The sequence below is a fragment of the Nymphaea colorata genome, chromosome 7 (assembly GCF_008831285.2).
Source record: "Nymphaea colorata isolate Beijing-Zhang1983 chromosome 7, ASM883128v2, whole genome shotgun sequence".
NCBI classification, from domain to species: domain Eukaryota; kingdom Viridiplantae; phylum Streptophyta; class Magnoliopsida; order Nymphaeales; family Nymphaeaceae; genus Nymphaea; species Nymphaea colorata.
The window spans coordinates 8,514,428-8,529,778 of NC_045144.1; the positions used below are offsets into that span (position 1 = coordinate 8,514,428).

The 15,351-nt window shown below is 37.4% G+C and overlaps 1 protein-coding gene across 9 annotated transcripts in view; it reads right to left on the reverse strand.

Annotated features, from left to right (window-relative positions):
* The window catches only part of LOC116257367 (ubiquitin carboxyl-terminal hydrolase 26), a 73,427-nt gene extending 64,879 nt beyond the window's left edge, over positions 1-8,548 (reverse strand). For 5 of the 9 annotated variants that reach the window (XR_007573828.1, XR_007573825.1, XR_007573829.1 and 2 more), the window contains exons 1-6: positions 8,296-8,546; positions 6,388-6,892; positions 5,705-6,301; positions 3,922-4,177; positions 3,061-3,743; positions 2,812-2,920 (exon numbers count right to left, since the gene is read on the reverse strand). Coding sequence is in view for 3 of the 9 variants with exons in the window: in XM_050078694.1 (XP_049934651.1) it covers positions 2,812-2,920; positions 3,061-3,743; positions 3,922-4,177; positions 5,705-6,301; positions 6,388-6,467 (1,725 nt within the window). In the remaining 6 variants the exon portion in view is untranslated. Of the gene's footprint in view, positions 1-2,811; positions 2,921-3,060; positions 3,744-3,921; positions 4,178-5,704; positions 6,302-6,387; positions 6,893-7,585; positions 7,641-7,773; positions 8,166-8,295 lie in introns of those variants that run through there. The other 4 variants (XR_007573827.1, XR_007573826.1, XR_007573830.1 and 1 more) reach the window with 4 other exon arrangements.
* Between the last annotated feature and the right edge of the window lie 6,803 nt (positions 8,549-15,351).

Sequence of the window (15,351 nt, forward strand, 5' to 3'; positions counted from 1 at the left end):
TGGAGGAGCACTCATGAACTGACTTACTACATAGACTGCAAGTGTTATATCAGGTCTAGAAATGGTTAGATAAATCAAGCTTCCACAAGTTGTCTAAGACTCTATACATTGTAGGATCTTCTAATTTCTTTCCTTTGAGTGGTCTTAGCTTGACATTTGCTTCCATATGAGTTTCCACTCTTTTATTATCATCATGTAGTCTAGCTTTGGCAACAAGATTTGCTGCATATTTGTGTTGGGATAGAAACAGTCTCCTTCTTGAGTAAGCAACTTCTAAACCCAAGAAATACTTTAAAAAGCAAGACCTTTCATTTCAAATGTTTGAGCAACTCTTTTCTTTGTTTCATCAATAATTCTATGATCATCTCCAATGATAACCATATCATCAACATACAAAAGCAATAAACATTTACATTTTTTTGCAGAAGATACAAACAACGCAAGGTCATGAGGGTTTTGCTTAAACTCAATTTCTTTTACAGTTGTGCTAAACTTTTCAAACCATGCTCTTCGGGCCTGTTTTAGCCCATAAAGGGCCCTCTTTAATTTGCATACTCTGCCTTCTAAATCTTCAAAACCTGGTGGAAGCTGCATATAAACTTTTTCTTCTATATCTCCATTCAAAAATGCATTTTTCACATCTACTTGCCACAAATTCCAATGTTTCGCTGATGCAAGTGCTACAAGAGCTTTAATGCTAGTCATATGTACCACTGGTGAAAATGCCTCTAAGTAGTCTATTCCAAATTGCTGATTGTAACCTTTTGCAACTAATCTTGCCTTTCAACGCTCAATTGATCCATCTGCTTTATTCTTGATTTTGAACACGCACTTGCAACCCACAACATTCTTCCCTGGAGGAAGTTTCACCAAATCTCATGCCTTCATTCATTCTAAAGCATTCAACTCTTCTGCCATAGCTAGTTGCCATTCCTCCTTGGACAAAATGTCCCCAATTTGTCAAAATGTCCTCATTTGATGTCATATGACATGCTGCACTTGCATCGAAAGTCCAATTAGAATTCATACAAGATATACCTGGAAAGGGATCACCTGAGGGGACATAGAGTAAGTAGAGGCAGCTGACCTACTATGAGCAAAAAGTTGTTGGATACTCTCAAGAATGTTGGCATGTGACATGTGATTCTTATCTGCGGTAGAAGATGTTTCCTTTTGTTGTAACCCTGACATATTTTTCCCATCATTCTTCTTGTCATCAACAAATGAACTAGCAACATAAGCTTCTTTCTTCTTCTTCAAAACTGAGCAGTTGAAATTCCTAGGCCCCAATTCTTTACAATAGTTACAGCATACGGTACTTGTATTCTTCTATTAAGAAACCTCCCACTATCTTCTTTTCCACCATAGGTTTTAGTCAGAACAAGAACTGATTCCTCTATATTTTTTCCTCCTAGAGACTTATTCTTTGTTTCTTCAGCCTTCATGTATTCAGCCCAATATATATAGTTTGACCCATCAAATTTTACAACAGTCACTTGCACAAGCTCCTTTTTGTCCATATTTATAAGATTCAGTAATCTATAGATTATGTACCAAGTTTATATCAAAAATCAGCACATAGTCAATGCAAAGACTGATATGGACAGTGTGTAAGATAAATAAACTGACTGTAATATCAGTAAATGCCAACTGTGGGTATGATATTTCCCACAATAATACTGTCCTTCAACTTCACAACATCAAAACAGTGCTCCCAACTTCGCGTTTCTTCACAGCGAACCGCAGGAGCAGAACCAACAGCACTGACAAACCCTTAAACAGCTTGACAGCAACTAATACCCGACCCAAGATTGACCCAAAACAGATCTGAGTTCATTGCAGCTTCAGACTCTGCAACATCAAGCTGGAATACAAACAGTCACTTCCAAAAATGAAGCAAAAAGTCAAGCATACCTTGGTCAGATCGTATGCTGAAGCTCTGATACCATATTAGAATATCAAACCCAAACCAACATTAAACAAAAAAATGCATCTCTCAAAGTGAAATCTTCATTAGTCTACAAGCTGCTCTATTGCAGCAGCAGCAACCAACTAAACACAGTCAAAATAAGAACTGTGCAGTTCCTAAGGGCTGAAACCCTAACATAAAATACAGAAAAAAATATAAAGTATCTAACTGCCTCACTTACAAGGGGTAAAACAGTAAAACAGGTTAAAAGTTAAAACACATTACAATAAAAGTAGACAAGAATAGGCTTTCACTAAGAAGAAGCAGTTTGACTCAAGAATTTTAACACTTTTGAAGTCTTCTATCATTTTGAGACCCATATCAACACATAGCAGATCGGAATCATCGAATACCTGCAAACCTGATGGCTGCCCTACCTTTTGTCTGGGTCAGATAGAAAACAGAGAGAGGACCTTTTCTCACTTAGAATAGGCCACATATGCAGCTATAATTGAATGTCTATAGACCTGTTAGATGTAAGCAACAGAGTTCTTGTAGTAATTTCATCATTGATCCTTTTTACTTGGATGTGAAAGCATGCTCTTCTGACTAATAGATTTCTGGAACATTATGAATTATGTTCACAGTTAACACATACAATATGGCAGCAGTTCTGGAGGTGGACTATTTTCTTAAAGTTGCAAATATGATTTCTACCAGAGCCAAGATAAACAATATATGACACAGTCCACAAGCCGTATCACCAATGTATCAAAAAAACCATAGTGAAGCTAGAAGATTCTTAACCCATGGAGCATATTAAACAGCAACTAAAAACAAAGGGATAATTACATAAGTTGCTAAAGAGGAGAGGGGGTGAAGGGGGGAACAAGGGAATACACCTTTAAGAATAGTTTTTCCCAGGCCCGATCTGAGATCCGCTTCATCACTCCAAGTTTTGAGAGGGGTACTCTTTGATGGGAGCATTGAAGCATAATGTTGTTTATTTGACTGCAATAAGATAAACAAAATTAAACATGACATTTAGTGGATAAAATATCTGGAAAACTAAATTACACATTATAATGCCTTTATAAGTTATATATTTTTTCATATATTCTATTTATCTGCAACTAAGATATTTGACTTACGTAGGTTTCAAACTTTCAGCCCACTGTCGAAGCCAATCAGTTGAAATCCAGAAGTACAGATCCTTAGTAGAATTGACAGGTGCCAGGGAAAGAATAGTCCTCACTTCATTTTGACGTTCTTTCACTTCCATCAGGTGAGTCTGCTTCTTCAATTGATAATCCTTGCAAGCATTTTCATGCAACTGATTTAGTTTATTAATTTCCTCAAAAAGATACGTTGGAAGAAGCTCCTTGTATACTCCACCATTCAATTCCCCTTTCAAGTGCCACCCCAAGTTATCAGAAGCATTTCTTCTATGGTACATCAACATGTATGCATCTGGTGATGAATATGCTTCTAGGTTATCAGCCGTGGAGCTATCAGGTGGGAGAATTTGAGAGGCATCTCCTGAAGGCCCATTGCCATCTGAATCTGCTCCAGCACAAGAGCTTGAGGATCCTTCTCCAAAAGGATGAATTCCTAACATTGAAACATGTTCATCATCGAATTTCCACCATAAACCACTTAACTCATCTTTGATATGTGCCACATAATGGCCACTGTTAACAGCTGTTCCCTTGTGAATAAGAATAGCAGAAAGATCATACATCAGAACATCTGCTTGACTAGAACATAACCGTTGTCCCATCTCCAACAGTTTTGGAAAGCTAAAGTTTGACACAACCTTCTTCTTTGTTGTCGTCTGAAAAACGCACACAAAGTTAAGCAATTCAAACATGGCATGCTACCAATACAGTGGATCCTGGTGAGACACCAGATTAATAGAAAAGAAACCCCTCCACCAAAAAAAAAAAAAAAAAGATGTTATATGTTTCAAGGAATGAATACCATAAATTTTTAGGCACTAGAAAAGAACATACCTTCGGAAGAAATACATAGCGCTTAAGCTGGAAATTTAGAACAACTGGAAGTGTCTGTAACTTGATGCAGCGAGTAGCATCAACTCGGCATCCACATGACTCACAAAAATACTGATTTTCACCACTTAATTCTTCTGTACTCAGATAATCATCCAAGCTCTCATTTAAATTTTTGAAATCTTTAATATTTAACTCAAGTTCATAAAAGTCTTCGATCTTTGATGAAGCTGCCGAATCCTTCCCACATGTGGAACAGCTGAATAACAACCATTAGTACATCATTTAGACATATCAGCAGATAAGATAAAAAATCTAAAGGAAACTAAAGCACTCAGTAGTCAGTAATGCTAATTAATGTTCCGCCAACTTAAAATAGCTTTCAGAAGAAATACAGATCGAAAATACATAAATTTTTCCCTTGAGAAATATGCACATGCATAAACACATAGATGTGCATAGACAGCATAGTGCTGCAAAATGAAATTAGTTCTGATTAATTTACCAATTTGACTAAACTAAATTGCTAGTAAATTTGAATTCAATGGAAGAATTTTGGACAATTGCTTTAAAGGGATATCCACTTGAAAAAACTGATATAACCATTCTTTGAATATTCATCGCACTTTGCTGATTGTGCATTTACTTCAACAGTTTTCCAATAGTGGCCTTGCAAAGGTATTTCCTTTCTGATAATCGCCACCTCCTGCTTCAACACTTCCACATATCCACAACTCAGCAGAACTCATCATTTAGCACTGCCAAAGTGATCAGTGAAGTCAATTATTACAAAGACATTTATTGCTCCTATCCATGTTGGAGGCTTTTCACTCCTTTCCAATTCGTTCAAGTTCTCTTTCGACCAGTGAACACGTCAAAATTATAGCATTGTAAAAATTCAAAACAAGTTGAAGTTTTTCTTATGGTGGCATACGTTTCCAAGGTTATAAATTGCATTTTACTTCCTATTTTAGCTGATAATTTTTGTTTTGGTTATCTAAAAAGAAATTTGTTTGATCTGTAATATACAGTTGTGCTAAATTTATGTCACCATAACTCCATAACTCACGAAAGATCATAAAATGATGGGTTGAGAGCTGAGAAAGAAACACATGAACAAGTATTAAGAGATTCAAAAACTTGCGATGTTGCCACTGTCCCTGACCAGCCATGATCACAGGACAGGCCTGCAGGGCCAGGTGAACCAGTCTATCAAATTCATAGGAAAATCCACCTCACCTTTTATCGTCCAAGAACTAACCAATTGCAAAAGAACATAGCTAATAAGCATTTCTCATGAAAAACGTAGATTTGGAATGAAAATTCTTAAGCATCAATTGAACATTTATTCATCTGAAAAAAAATCTTAGGACAAAGTATCCTGTAAAGCTCAAGAAAGACAAACAACCTGATAAAACATAAAATTTGTAATAACTCGATAAAGGTCTTCAAATGCCTGATATCTGAAATACATATTTTAATGGCAGATCTTTTAAGCACCAAAACACACCTAAACAGGAAAAAATCATCTACAGTATTGTTGTAATTGCATACTTGAAAAGGCTGAGAGAAATTTTTAACCGTGAAAACATAAGTACCTTGTAAGACCAACTTCACGAAAGCACTGAATAAGTTAAATATAGGCACACCACTGAGGGAGTAAATATGCAAAGGCATTGATGCAACATATCTATTAAAAATTGTTCCACTCATTCTAATAACTAATATATCTCAGTAGGTGAATTATTTTCATAAAGAAAAAAACGTGATTCTGTAAGTTTCTCACCATGTAACATGAGATAAACTGCCACGAAACAAATCCTGTACCAGAGTTCGAGCTTTTGGAATATTTGAGGAAAGAAGACACCGTTCCAATAGGGAAAGCAGTAAGGTAAGGAACTCGTGACTATCTTGCTGCACCTCGTTGTCAAGATCCAATGTCTTAATGAATGGAGCTGAATCTATGAAAGCCTTGTTTCTGAAAAACAATTGGGAAAATAAGCGAGAAAGCTGGTCCAAGACAGGATATTGCTTTAAAATATCTGGCTCCAAAGAGAAAAGTCCATTTCTGAAGGTTGTGTTCATATAGAGGCACTGAAGTATGCTATTTGCATAGCAGGTAGCACCTAAATTTGTCAAACCCGCAGGTGAATCGTTCGGACAACGAAATTCATCTGCTGGATCTGGACCAAGTATAGTAACTATTTCAGAAGTTTTCTGCCATAAACCCGATTTTCTATGTCCATTCACAGGAGGTACAAGTCCACAAAAGCAATTTGGTGAGTCTTTCAAATTGATACGACATCCCTGACATACAGGTTTCCAGATCATGTACAGCTGATCAATGTCATCTTCTGTCACTTCACCAGTTAAATGTATTTTCCTACACAATAGAAAAAAAAAGGGACTTTAACCAAGTCTGATTGTTAGACGAGCCTTATATAATATTTGCAAGACAGGATGCCATACCTCAATATTGCAGAAGAGTTGTCACTAACATCACCATGCCTTGGTTTCTTATTTTTGCTCCGTGTTGTAGCTCCACTCATTGTCTTCGCCAATGTCTAAGGCTCATCTAACAGCACTACGAGTTTCAGGCAAACGCATTATTCCTCGAAGAAGATGGAGTTTCTTCTTCACAAAAGATGCTATATTCTAAATAAAATGACTTTTCCCCAGTTTGATATTGTTTTAAATCCCATTACTGGCACAACGTTGAAGGAGGAAAAACCAAACAAACAAACGAATGTGCATGATGCACCAACGGTAAGGACAACTTAATAATGTTCAATGACAAAAGGAAACCACAGATGGCATCTTAAATTACAATAACTGGAACTACCAGATTGAGTCAGGTAATCCAGAAATGCAAAATACACCCGATAAAGTTTAGGAAAACCATCTCTTGCTCTGGGAAACCATCTCTTGCTCTGGGAATTTTATCACAGCCCTTCAACTTTGTCCGTCCAAGCAACTGCAAGAGAGAAAGATGGAAGAAGAAATGAAACACGAATTATGCAAGCTAAATTTGAAATCTAAATGAAGAATTGCCATCATGATATATATCTAGAATATGTGGACAACATCAGTTCATATGATATTAAACTAATGATTATTATGAATTCAATGCAGTTTGATTTGTGATGGTATTAAGATCAGACACAAAGCTCGATCAAACAAACAAAAGAAACAAAAGGAGGAGAAAGTATGGAATGCAAATAAGTGCATGGAACTGTAGATGTTTTGCAGAGAAAGAAGTGTATGCATCGGCCGGTGATCATAAACATAAGGAGACCGGGTCACAGCATCAGCGGAGTGAAACACTAAATAAATGTCAACGCATGAACACATAAACTGTTTTACTCACAATCCAATGGAATGTGAGGAAGGATCCACCTGAAAATCAATTGTGGCCATTTCAGCCAATATTAAGAAAGAAACGCCACAGTTTGCTCAACAGAACTCTATAAGACAAGACGAGACATTTCACTCAGCTACAGACAAAATAACCACAGCATCTGCCCGCCTGAAGTATATGGCCGAAGAAGTGCAGCGGCGTAAGCGAAATGGCAATGCCACGTCTAAAAATTAAGAAGAACAGTACTCTATAAGACAAGACGAGACATTTCACTCAGCTACAGATAAAATGACCACAGCATCTGCCCACCTGAAGTAAATGGCCGAAGAAGTGCAGCGGCGTAAGCGAAATGGCAATGTCACGTCTAAAAATTAAGAGGAACTGACACGAATTAAAAAAAAAAAATCTGTTTATGCAGAAAAACCACATAATTAAACCCAAAAATAGCACAAAAGATAGCCCCCATGAAAACATCAGCAAGAGGAGGCGGTATTAACCTCATCTGCGATTTGAAAATCCGCCTCCAAAAGCAAAATCAGCTATAATGCAAGGAAGCAATAAGAAAAGAAGCCCAGAAATCCTAATGGAAACTTTGCAACAGAAAAGCTCTGACTTTCATCGTACGAACGCCCTAAGTTGGCAGCACCATCTAAAGAATTCCCACAAGCCACTCCTCTTAACCTGCCCTTCTTCCCTTTTCAGTTCCAGTAGCTACTCTACCGAACCTAGAGAAATTGCTTCTTTCTGCAACAAATGAGAATAACAAACGAAAAGAAGTACAAAAGCAAGGACAAACAATCGATGCAAGTGCAGCTTGAAATCAAGGAAAATTAACAGATAAAGATCACAATCTCTAGGGCAGAGTACAAACAGGTGAAAAGAGAAAGGGCAGAAAGGCGAAAAGACGATGGAATCAACAACTTCCATTTTTCGTCTTCGCGTAGAGAGAAAAATAGAGAGATAGAGAGATGCTTCACTTGATCTTAGCCAAAAAGGCGGAGCAGGAGAGAGAGAGATACCTCACTAGTCCGCGGTCAGAAGGCGGAAGGGAGAGGAAAGGGGAATGCTCCGCGTCTGGGGGGATGTTTCTGTTCGACCACTACGCGTCCGTCTGTCTTCTCCGTCCTCTCGAGTCTCGTGTCTGAGCGAGAGCGGGCTTTAATGAGAGAAACGAGAGGAGGGTCGGAGGAGAAGGACGGCGAACTCGGGTGAGCACTTGGGTCGGCGTTCGCGACGCACGATGTTCACCCGCCTGACAACAAAGGCTTTTCGTTGGGGTGGCCAACCGGGCTCCGACCTGCCACGTTTTCTCGCACGATGCATTTTCATCATAGTTGGCGTACTCGCTTGTCTGAGTCGCCGTCGTCCCGTTGCATCATGAGTCAAAAGAACTGTAGATTTAACACCAATTACATATTATTTTTTATTGTGCAACATAATTTACGAAATATCAAACACTTCATTAAATATATACAAATATTCATATTATATGTTATTCAGCCTTAGTTGGGACTTCGTATCTACTTATAAAAAAAATTACTATGAAAATTTATGACTTAACTGGCTGAGTTACTACTCGGTTAACTAATATGAGTTCGAGTCACCAGTTTGGTAGTTGTGTTTTTATATGTACATGTACATGTTCAAATATCATCTGCTGTCAATTAAGGCCGACTCGTTTGTTTAGAATATGCAAAAACCAGACCTTTTGTATCTTCTTCTCTCTAAAACAGTAGTTTTCTTTTGCTTACTTCCTCCTTTCATTTGCATGAGCTTTGTGATGGAGAAATTATTAACCTTACGTTTATCTTGCGGTAGTTGTGGTTTAAGAAATTAATATAACTATCTCTGTAATCGCTCGTGCTGCAAATACTTTTTATGAGTTGTTTATTCCAAAATGTTCTTAATAGGTGATTTAGTTTATATTTTATATATTTTACAGTTTTCTGCACGAAATTGTTGCTCAAGTAAACTTGATTTTTTATAGGTTTGATTACTTTGATGTTATCAAGTGTAAACTCATCGCATGCTAGTATCTCAGTTATGTTGGATGCTACACAGATTGCTATAGTTTATATACGTTTAAATTTTCGTTGCATGCGTTTGTTGGTTATTGTGAACCGCTACCATCAAGTGCATCGTTCTAGAGATTGATTCGCTTCAAACCGTTGTCACTTTGTCACGTATGATTTTAGAGTTTGTGTAAACCATTGCCATAAACCTGATTCTGAGATGTTTTATCAATTTAATGTTATGAATTATGAAACCATATCTCGCACAGTCATCTGCATCTCTTGCTTGCTATAATAAATCATTGTTGGCTGCAAGTCATGTTAGTGGAGATTGGTGCTGTTATGTATTTCATTTGTAGTAAAATACCCAATCGAATTCATAATGTCTTTATATATCAAGGTCTTAGTGTAAGTCACAATGATAATATTGATTATTGTAAGGGTTCAATTGCTTCAATATGAACAGTTAAATTGCAGATACAAGGATAGTTTTAATTTGAAGACAATATAAGTAAGCATATCATCTTCTAGTTAAATATACATATACGCGGTTGGAAATATGAAAAGATTGTAGTAATTATGCAATAAAACATTGTATAATGTACAGTTGCAATTGTAAATCAATGTATGCATTTGTTAAATATCATCTACATGGCTAGTTCTTGTGGACAATTTAAGTATTGCTATCATTTTTGTACTTAATTATCTTGCATGTATTGTGAATAACTTTTTGTGAGATATTAGCCATATAGTATTGCATGATAATATGGCTTCAATGACATTGTTGTACACTTGTGTACATAAATCGGTGTTATTAAGCAATAAATCAGGTAACGTAAGTCTGTTTACAAATCGTTGGTGTATAGACACCTTGTATAGGAAAAATGTTTTACGAATTTATATGCTTTCAAGTAAATCATTGTATAAATGCCAGTAAATTGTTAGCATGCACGCTTTTTTATCATTGCTTGTACGCATGAGTAAATTGTTGAGTGATATATACTACTTTCAGTTTAATGTCTTATGGTTGCATGGGTAAATAACTAATTGTGCAAATCACGGATAGGTAATGTTTATCATAAAGTATGTTACCGTGTGTGTGTGTGTGTGTGTAATATATATATATATATGCACACACAAGACGATATTTTACTTTATGGTAAACATTACACACACACCAGACATGTTCAACATCGGTTTTGATTTTTTTTCATGTAATTATCATGTGTGCATGCATTTAATGAAATGAAACAACCTGACCCACTCTCGCACCATACTCAAGCCTTTGGTTTGATGGATCAAAACACATTTCTTAGAATTTTTGGTTTAAGCTTAAAAAATTGTTAAGAACCGATACAACCAACTAATACTTAACAACCCTTTTACAAGTCACGCAAAATTTCTCACAATTTCAAATACAGAACCAAACTTTAAAAGTTGGGTCTTACATTTAGTGAGCTGAACGCCCTGTAAAAGTTTACCAAAAGCAATAGAAAATTGGTAGAGAAAATTGTCGTTGTGCGTAAATTGTTTGAAAGCAATTTATTAATCCATAGAATGCTTTTTATTATACATAATCAACAATCAATCGACACAAGTGGATCTTTTTGTCAATTAATACTTACAATTACTTTTTCACAAGCCATATCTATGTTTTTCACATTTTCAAAGGAATTTTTCAAACTATGATGGGTAAAAAAGTGTTTTATTCAACATTACATTTCTAAAACAATTAATGATAAAGTGTTGGTAAATTTAGTTCTGTATCTCAAAGAAGGCCAGGGTGGAAGGTTGTAGGAGAAAGCGAAAAAGGTCTAGTTCGTGATATGATACTCGAACCGACACTGAACCGTGATCAACAAGATCAAATGCCAGAGGCAAGATCGGCTTAAGAACGACCGACTGTAGGCAATTTAGAATCGGCTCTAGTATCCAATAGAAAGGGGGCCCGACCAATTTTAACATCAGATGTGTCGTGTGTGTGTCGAGAACGGCATTGCGGACTTGTCTATGTGCACTTGTTGATATTAACATTTCTTTTAGATGTAGTCTTACTCGGCACGCAGCACGGGTGCCATGGACTACATGCCCTCCCGCACGCCGCACACAAACACACAAACAATTGACTACATGTGTGCATGTACACACACATATACATATATATATATATATATATATATATATATATATATATATATATATATATAAAGACCCAACAAAATGGAATTTGAGAACAAAATTCTAGTGACAAGGCATCACCAATCAATGAAGGAAATGAAAAAAAAAAAGATATAAGAGAAAATTAAGCAATCAAAACATGAACAAAAAACAAAAATAAAAGTAACCATAACAATAACAAATGCAAGAGAAAGATGAGGATTAGAGAAAGAGCTAATCAGAAGTAGAAGTCACCGTACAGCCAATGCCAAGGGCATGATAGACATCTGTTTTTACAATGCATCTTGCAAAAGTAACACTTCCTGAACATTCAATTGCTGCGCTTTTTTCAAACCCTCTACCAACAACAAATGAACCAAGACTGTCAGCTAAATTGCCAATCGCTACTAACGAATGTGAGAGTGTGGAAAAGTGAAGGTCAGACTGCTGATGGGTACTCAATATCCATCTTGACTCGAACCCAAGCCCAAATACTGTGCATCATCTTATCGGGCCGGGTCTGGCCCCATAGTCTAATGGGTTGGGCTGGAGCTCTATACTCTACCCGTCGGGACCCCGGTAGGGCCGAAAGGGTTTTTTTTTTTAATTTACTTTTTATTTGAATTAGAATTTAGGGCTTGTTCTATTTCGATATTTTGAAGAATCAAAGTTTCGAAACGAAGCTCCTCGTCATTGGTCTCTGCCAAACTGCCTCGCCACCTCGCCGTCACACCCGCCTCCTTGTCGTTGCTGTCTTGCCATTGTCGTCGCGGCGTCGTCAGACTGCCCGCTGCCCAAGGCCGCATGCCTACAGCCTAAAAAGCAGCAAATGTCTGCTTGCTGCCCAACGCCACGCCACCTCTTCATCACGGGATCATTGGTAGCCAGACCCCGACCATCGGTAGGTCTGCTTCTTCTTCATCTACTTCAGGCGGACCGCTGGTAGTGGAGAAAGATTTCAAACTTCCAGTTTCTCAATGTCTCTTACATTTCTCCCCATTTTGTGCAGTATTGTGAATCCATTCACGTTTCTTTGAATCTCTAGTCCCTGCCTCGTGTCACCCTCGCCTCCTTCTTGTCCCTACTTCGCTGTCACCTTCTTTCTCCTTGCCGTCGTTGCATCGCTGTCATGTTTCGACCCCGTTCTATGCCGGGCCAGTCTGAAGCCGAATATTCCATCGGCCTGGCTAATTGGGCCGGCCGACCCACCCATCCTGAAGCCCAACCTTAAAGCGAGGCCATGAAAAGTAAATAATAAAAGAAAGAGCAAACTACAAGAGAAAACAATGTCCTGATTCTACAAAAGATACAAAGAAGACACTTAGTCAAGTGGATCTAAAGCGCGAAAATTGTTTAAATTGTTTATATGACAAGGAAAAAAAGGAAAAAAGAAGCTAAGCAAAAACCATGACAGGAGAAGAAGGGCAGAGAACCAAATGATGAAAAAGAGACTGATTCTAACTGCAAGGAAAGAAAGACGACTTCAACCAGCGAGCCTTGTAGGTGGGTAAACATCTATTGTTTAGCTGTTTAGAAGGAGGATGGAGAAGGGGAATAATGCTAACCCTAGATAGTCAAATGGCAGAGAAGAGGTTTTACAACCAAAAAGCAGGCTTTCGCAAAAGAAAGCGGTCATGGGATCAACCCGAAGGAGTGATACTTGGCACTTGCTGAGGTAGATGGAAAGCCAACAGGCAAACTAAAAAATCCAAAGCAAGAGGCCAAACTCTGGCAGTTTGCTGCCTAGAGGCAGTGCCAAAGACAAGGAAAGCATCTGCATACTAGATGACCGAAAAAACAGGCAGGGTAGGGAGTGGTAAAACATCGTGAATGGTAGAATCTGATGCAGACCGATAAGAAGGCACTGAAAGCTTCAACAGCGAAGTTGAAGTTGAAGAGAAGCCGAGAAAAGGGACAACGATGACAGAGACCACGACGCAAAGAAAAGAACTAACCAACACATCCAACTACGAAAATTTTTGGCCAAAACCAAAACTGTGGAGCACGAGAGAGAGAGAGAGAGAGAGAGAGAGAGAGAGAGAGAGAGAGAGATTATGAAAACTAAATGAAATAATACCTAACACAGAGACTATATGAGGGTGCTTGACAACTTCGGCTATGAGATCCGAGGTATTTGAAATTACTCTGAATCTCATATCTATGGATTAAGATCAAACCCTCTCCCATCCGACCTCAAATGTGAGGTTTTGGCCATAAACGAATGACTAATCTTTTTTTTTTTCGTACTCGTAAAATCCGGTCTTTGTTTACATACTGGGTTCCACATTAAAGGGATATTAAATCAGTCTCAGTTCTAGTAGGAACAGGCCAGGGGGCCGACAGGAGCCCTGCACCCCCACCGTCCCCCGCCCCCTTCAATTTTTTTAATAAAATTTACCCATAAATTAAAAAATTCATTTATTCTATATAAAAATTTTGAAAAATTATATTCCCACACCTGTTAAAATTTGAAACTATAATTTAGCCTCCACATAAAAGCTTTCTAGCTCTGACCTTGGATCCTCCATCACACTCTAGATGTGGCATATTATGCCTTCTTACCATTAGCCATATCTTTATAAATTACCTCAATTTTCCAAATATTTTTTGGGCAAAATATCAAAATCACACAACAAATTGACAATGCTTAAATTAAGATGCCCTAAATGAAAAGCAGACTAACACTGTTCATGGTTAAGTAAGATCCATTAAGTTTGTCTACGTCAACCGTAAAGTTTTCTTGCTTTACTTTCTAGCAATGATAAAAAAAAATATCACCTAACTAATAATTTTATTTGTTGAGAATAACTAATTTTGATATAGTTAAACCTGAACTAAGAATATTGTTTGGTATATATTATTAAAGAGACGACACAAACTAATCAGCATTATTTTTTTTGGACATGGGCATTTTCATAATGTTAGCTCATTAAGCAACTTAAGTTAGATAACTTTTCAGCTTAATTGACAAAAGGTTCTTCTATAGTATCAATGCAAAAGCTTAGGAGCATTTTCAATACTATGAAACAGTTATTTCTGCTTTTCATTTATGTCAAATAGTTATTTATAACTTCGAAAATTCGCATTTGTTTTTCAAAAGAAAGAGATTCGAATCCTTCACATCAGGGAAAACCCAACGCAGTCATCATTAATGACGCATTTTAGTTTAGCGTCAGTGACAGGTTGAGATTTTGTCTTACTGGACTCCCGATTAGGTTTGGCCATATCTGGATGTACCACTTAAAAAAACTACAGGAATGTTCTGTATATCTTTCTCGGAAAATTGTCAAAATTACAAAGAAAATAAGCACACTTCATGACCCCCTAACTTTCATATATTGTTAAAAATAGATCCAATTTTGTACATGGTTAATAAGAATATCATATGCTTGTTTATGTCAGTGACAAAGTTATCGATGTTCAATCATGCGTCTGTACAATTAGCCCATCAACCACGCCTCGCACTGGGTTGATAAAGATTACTACCAACGCATAAGTGAATGCCGGTCAAAATTTTACGGATGTTTCTGCAAATTTTGGTAAAACTAAGACCGACCATCGGGCTGATCATCGATCATAACCCTTACCAACGTTCATAGAACATCCGTATGGATTATCATCGACGTGTACAAAACATCGCTAATAATAGTATCGACGTTCGAAGACTACAACAATGTGCTCTTTAACTACATTCAGCACACGTAGGTGAACATTGCCTATTACGATGCATGGAGAGGAAATGTCGCTGATAATTTTCACCGACACAGTGTTAATCAACATCCAATGGAAACGTTACGTCGACCGTCACTGACAATTTTCACTGACGTCTCATGACCCAATCACGTAAAAAATCTTGGCTTGTGTGTATTCGTTCTTTTCTTTTTCCCTCTCTCTTATTTTCTGGTT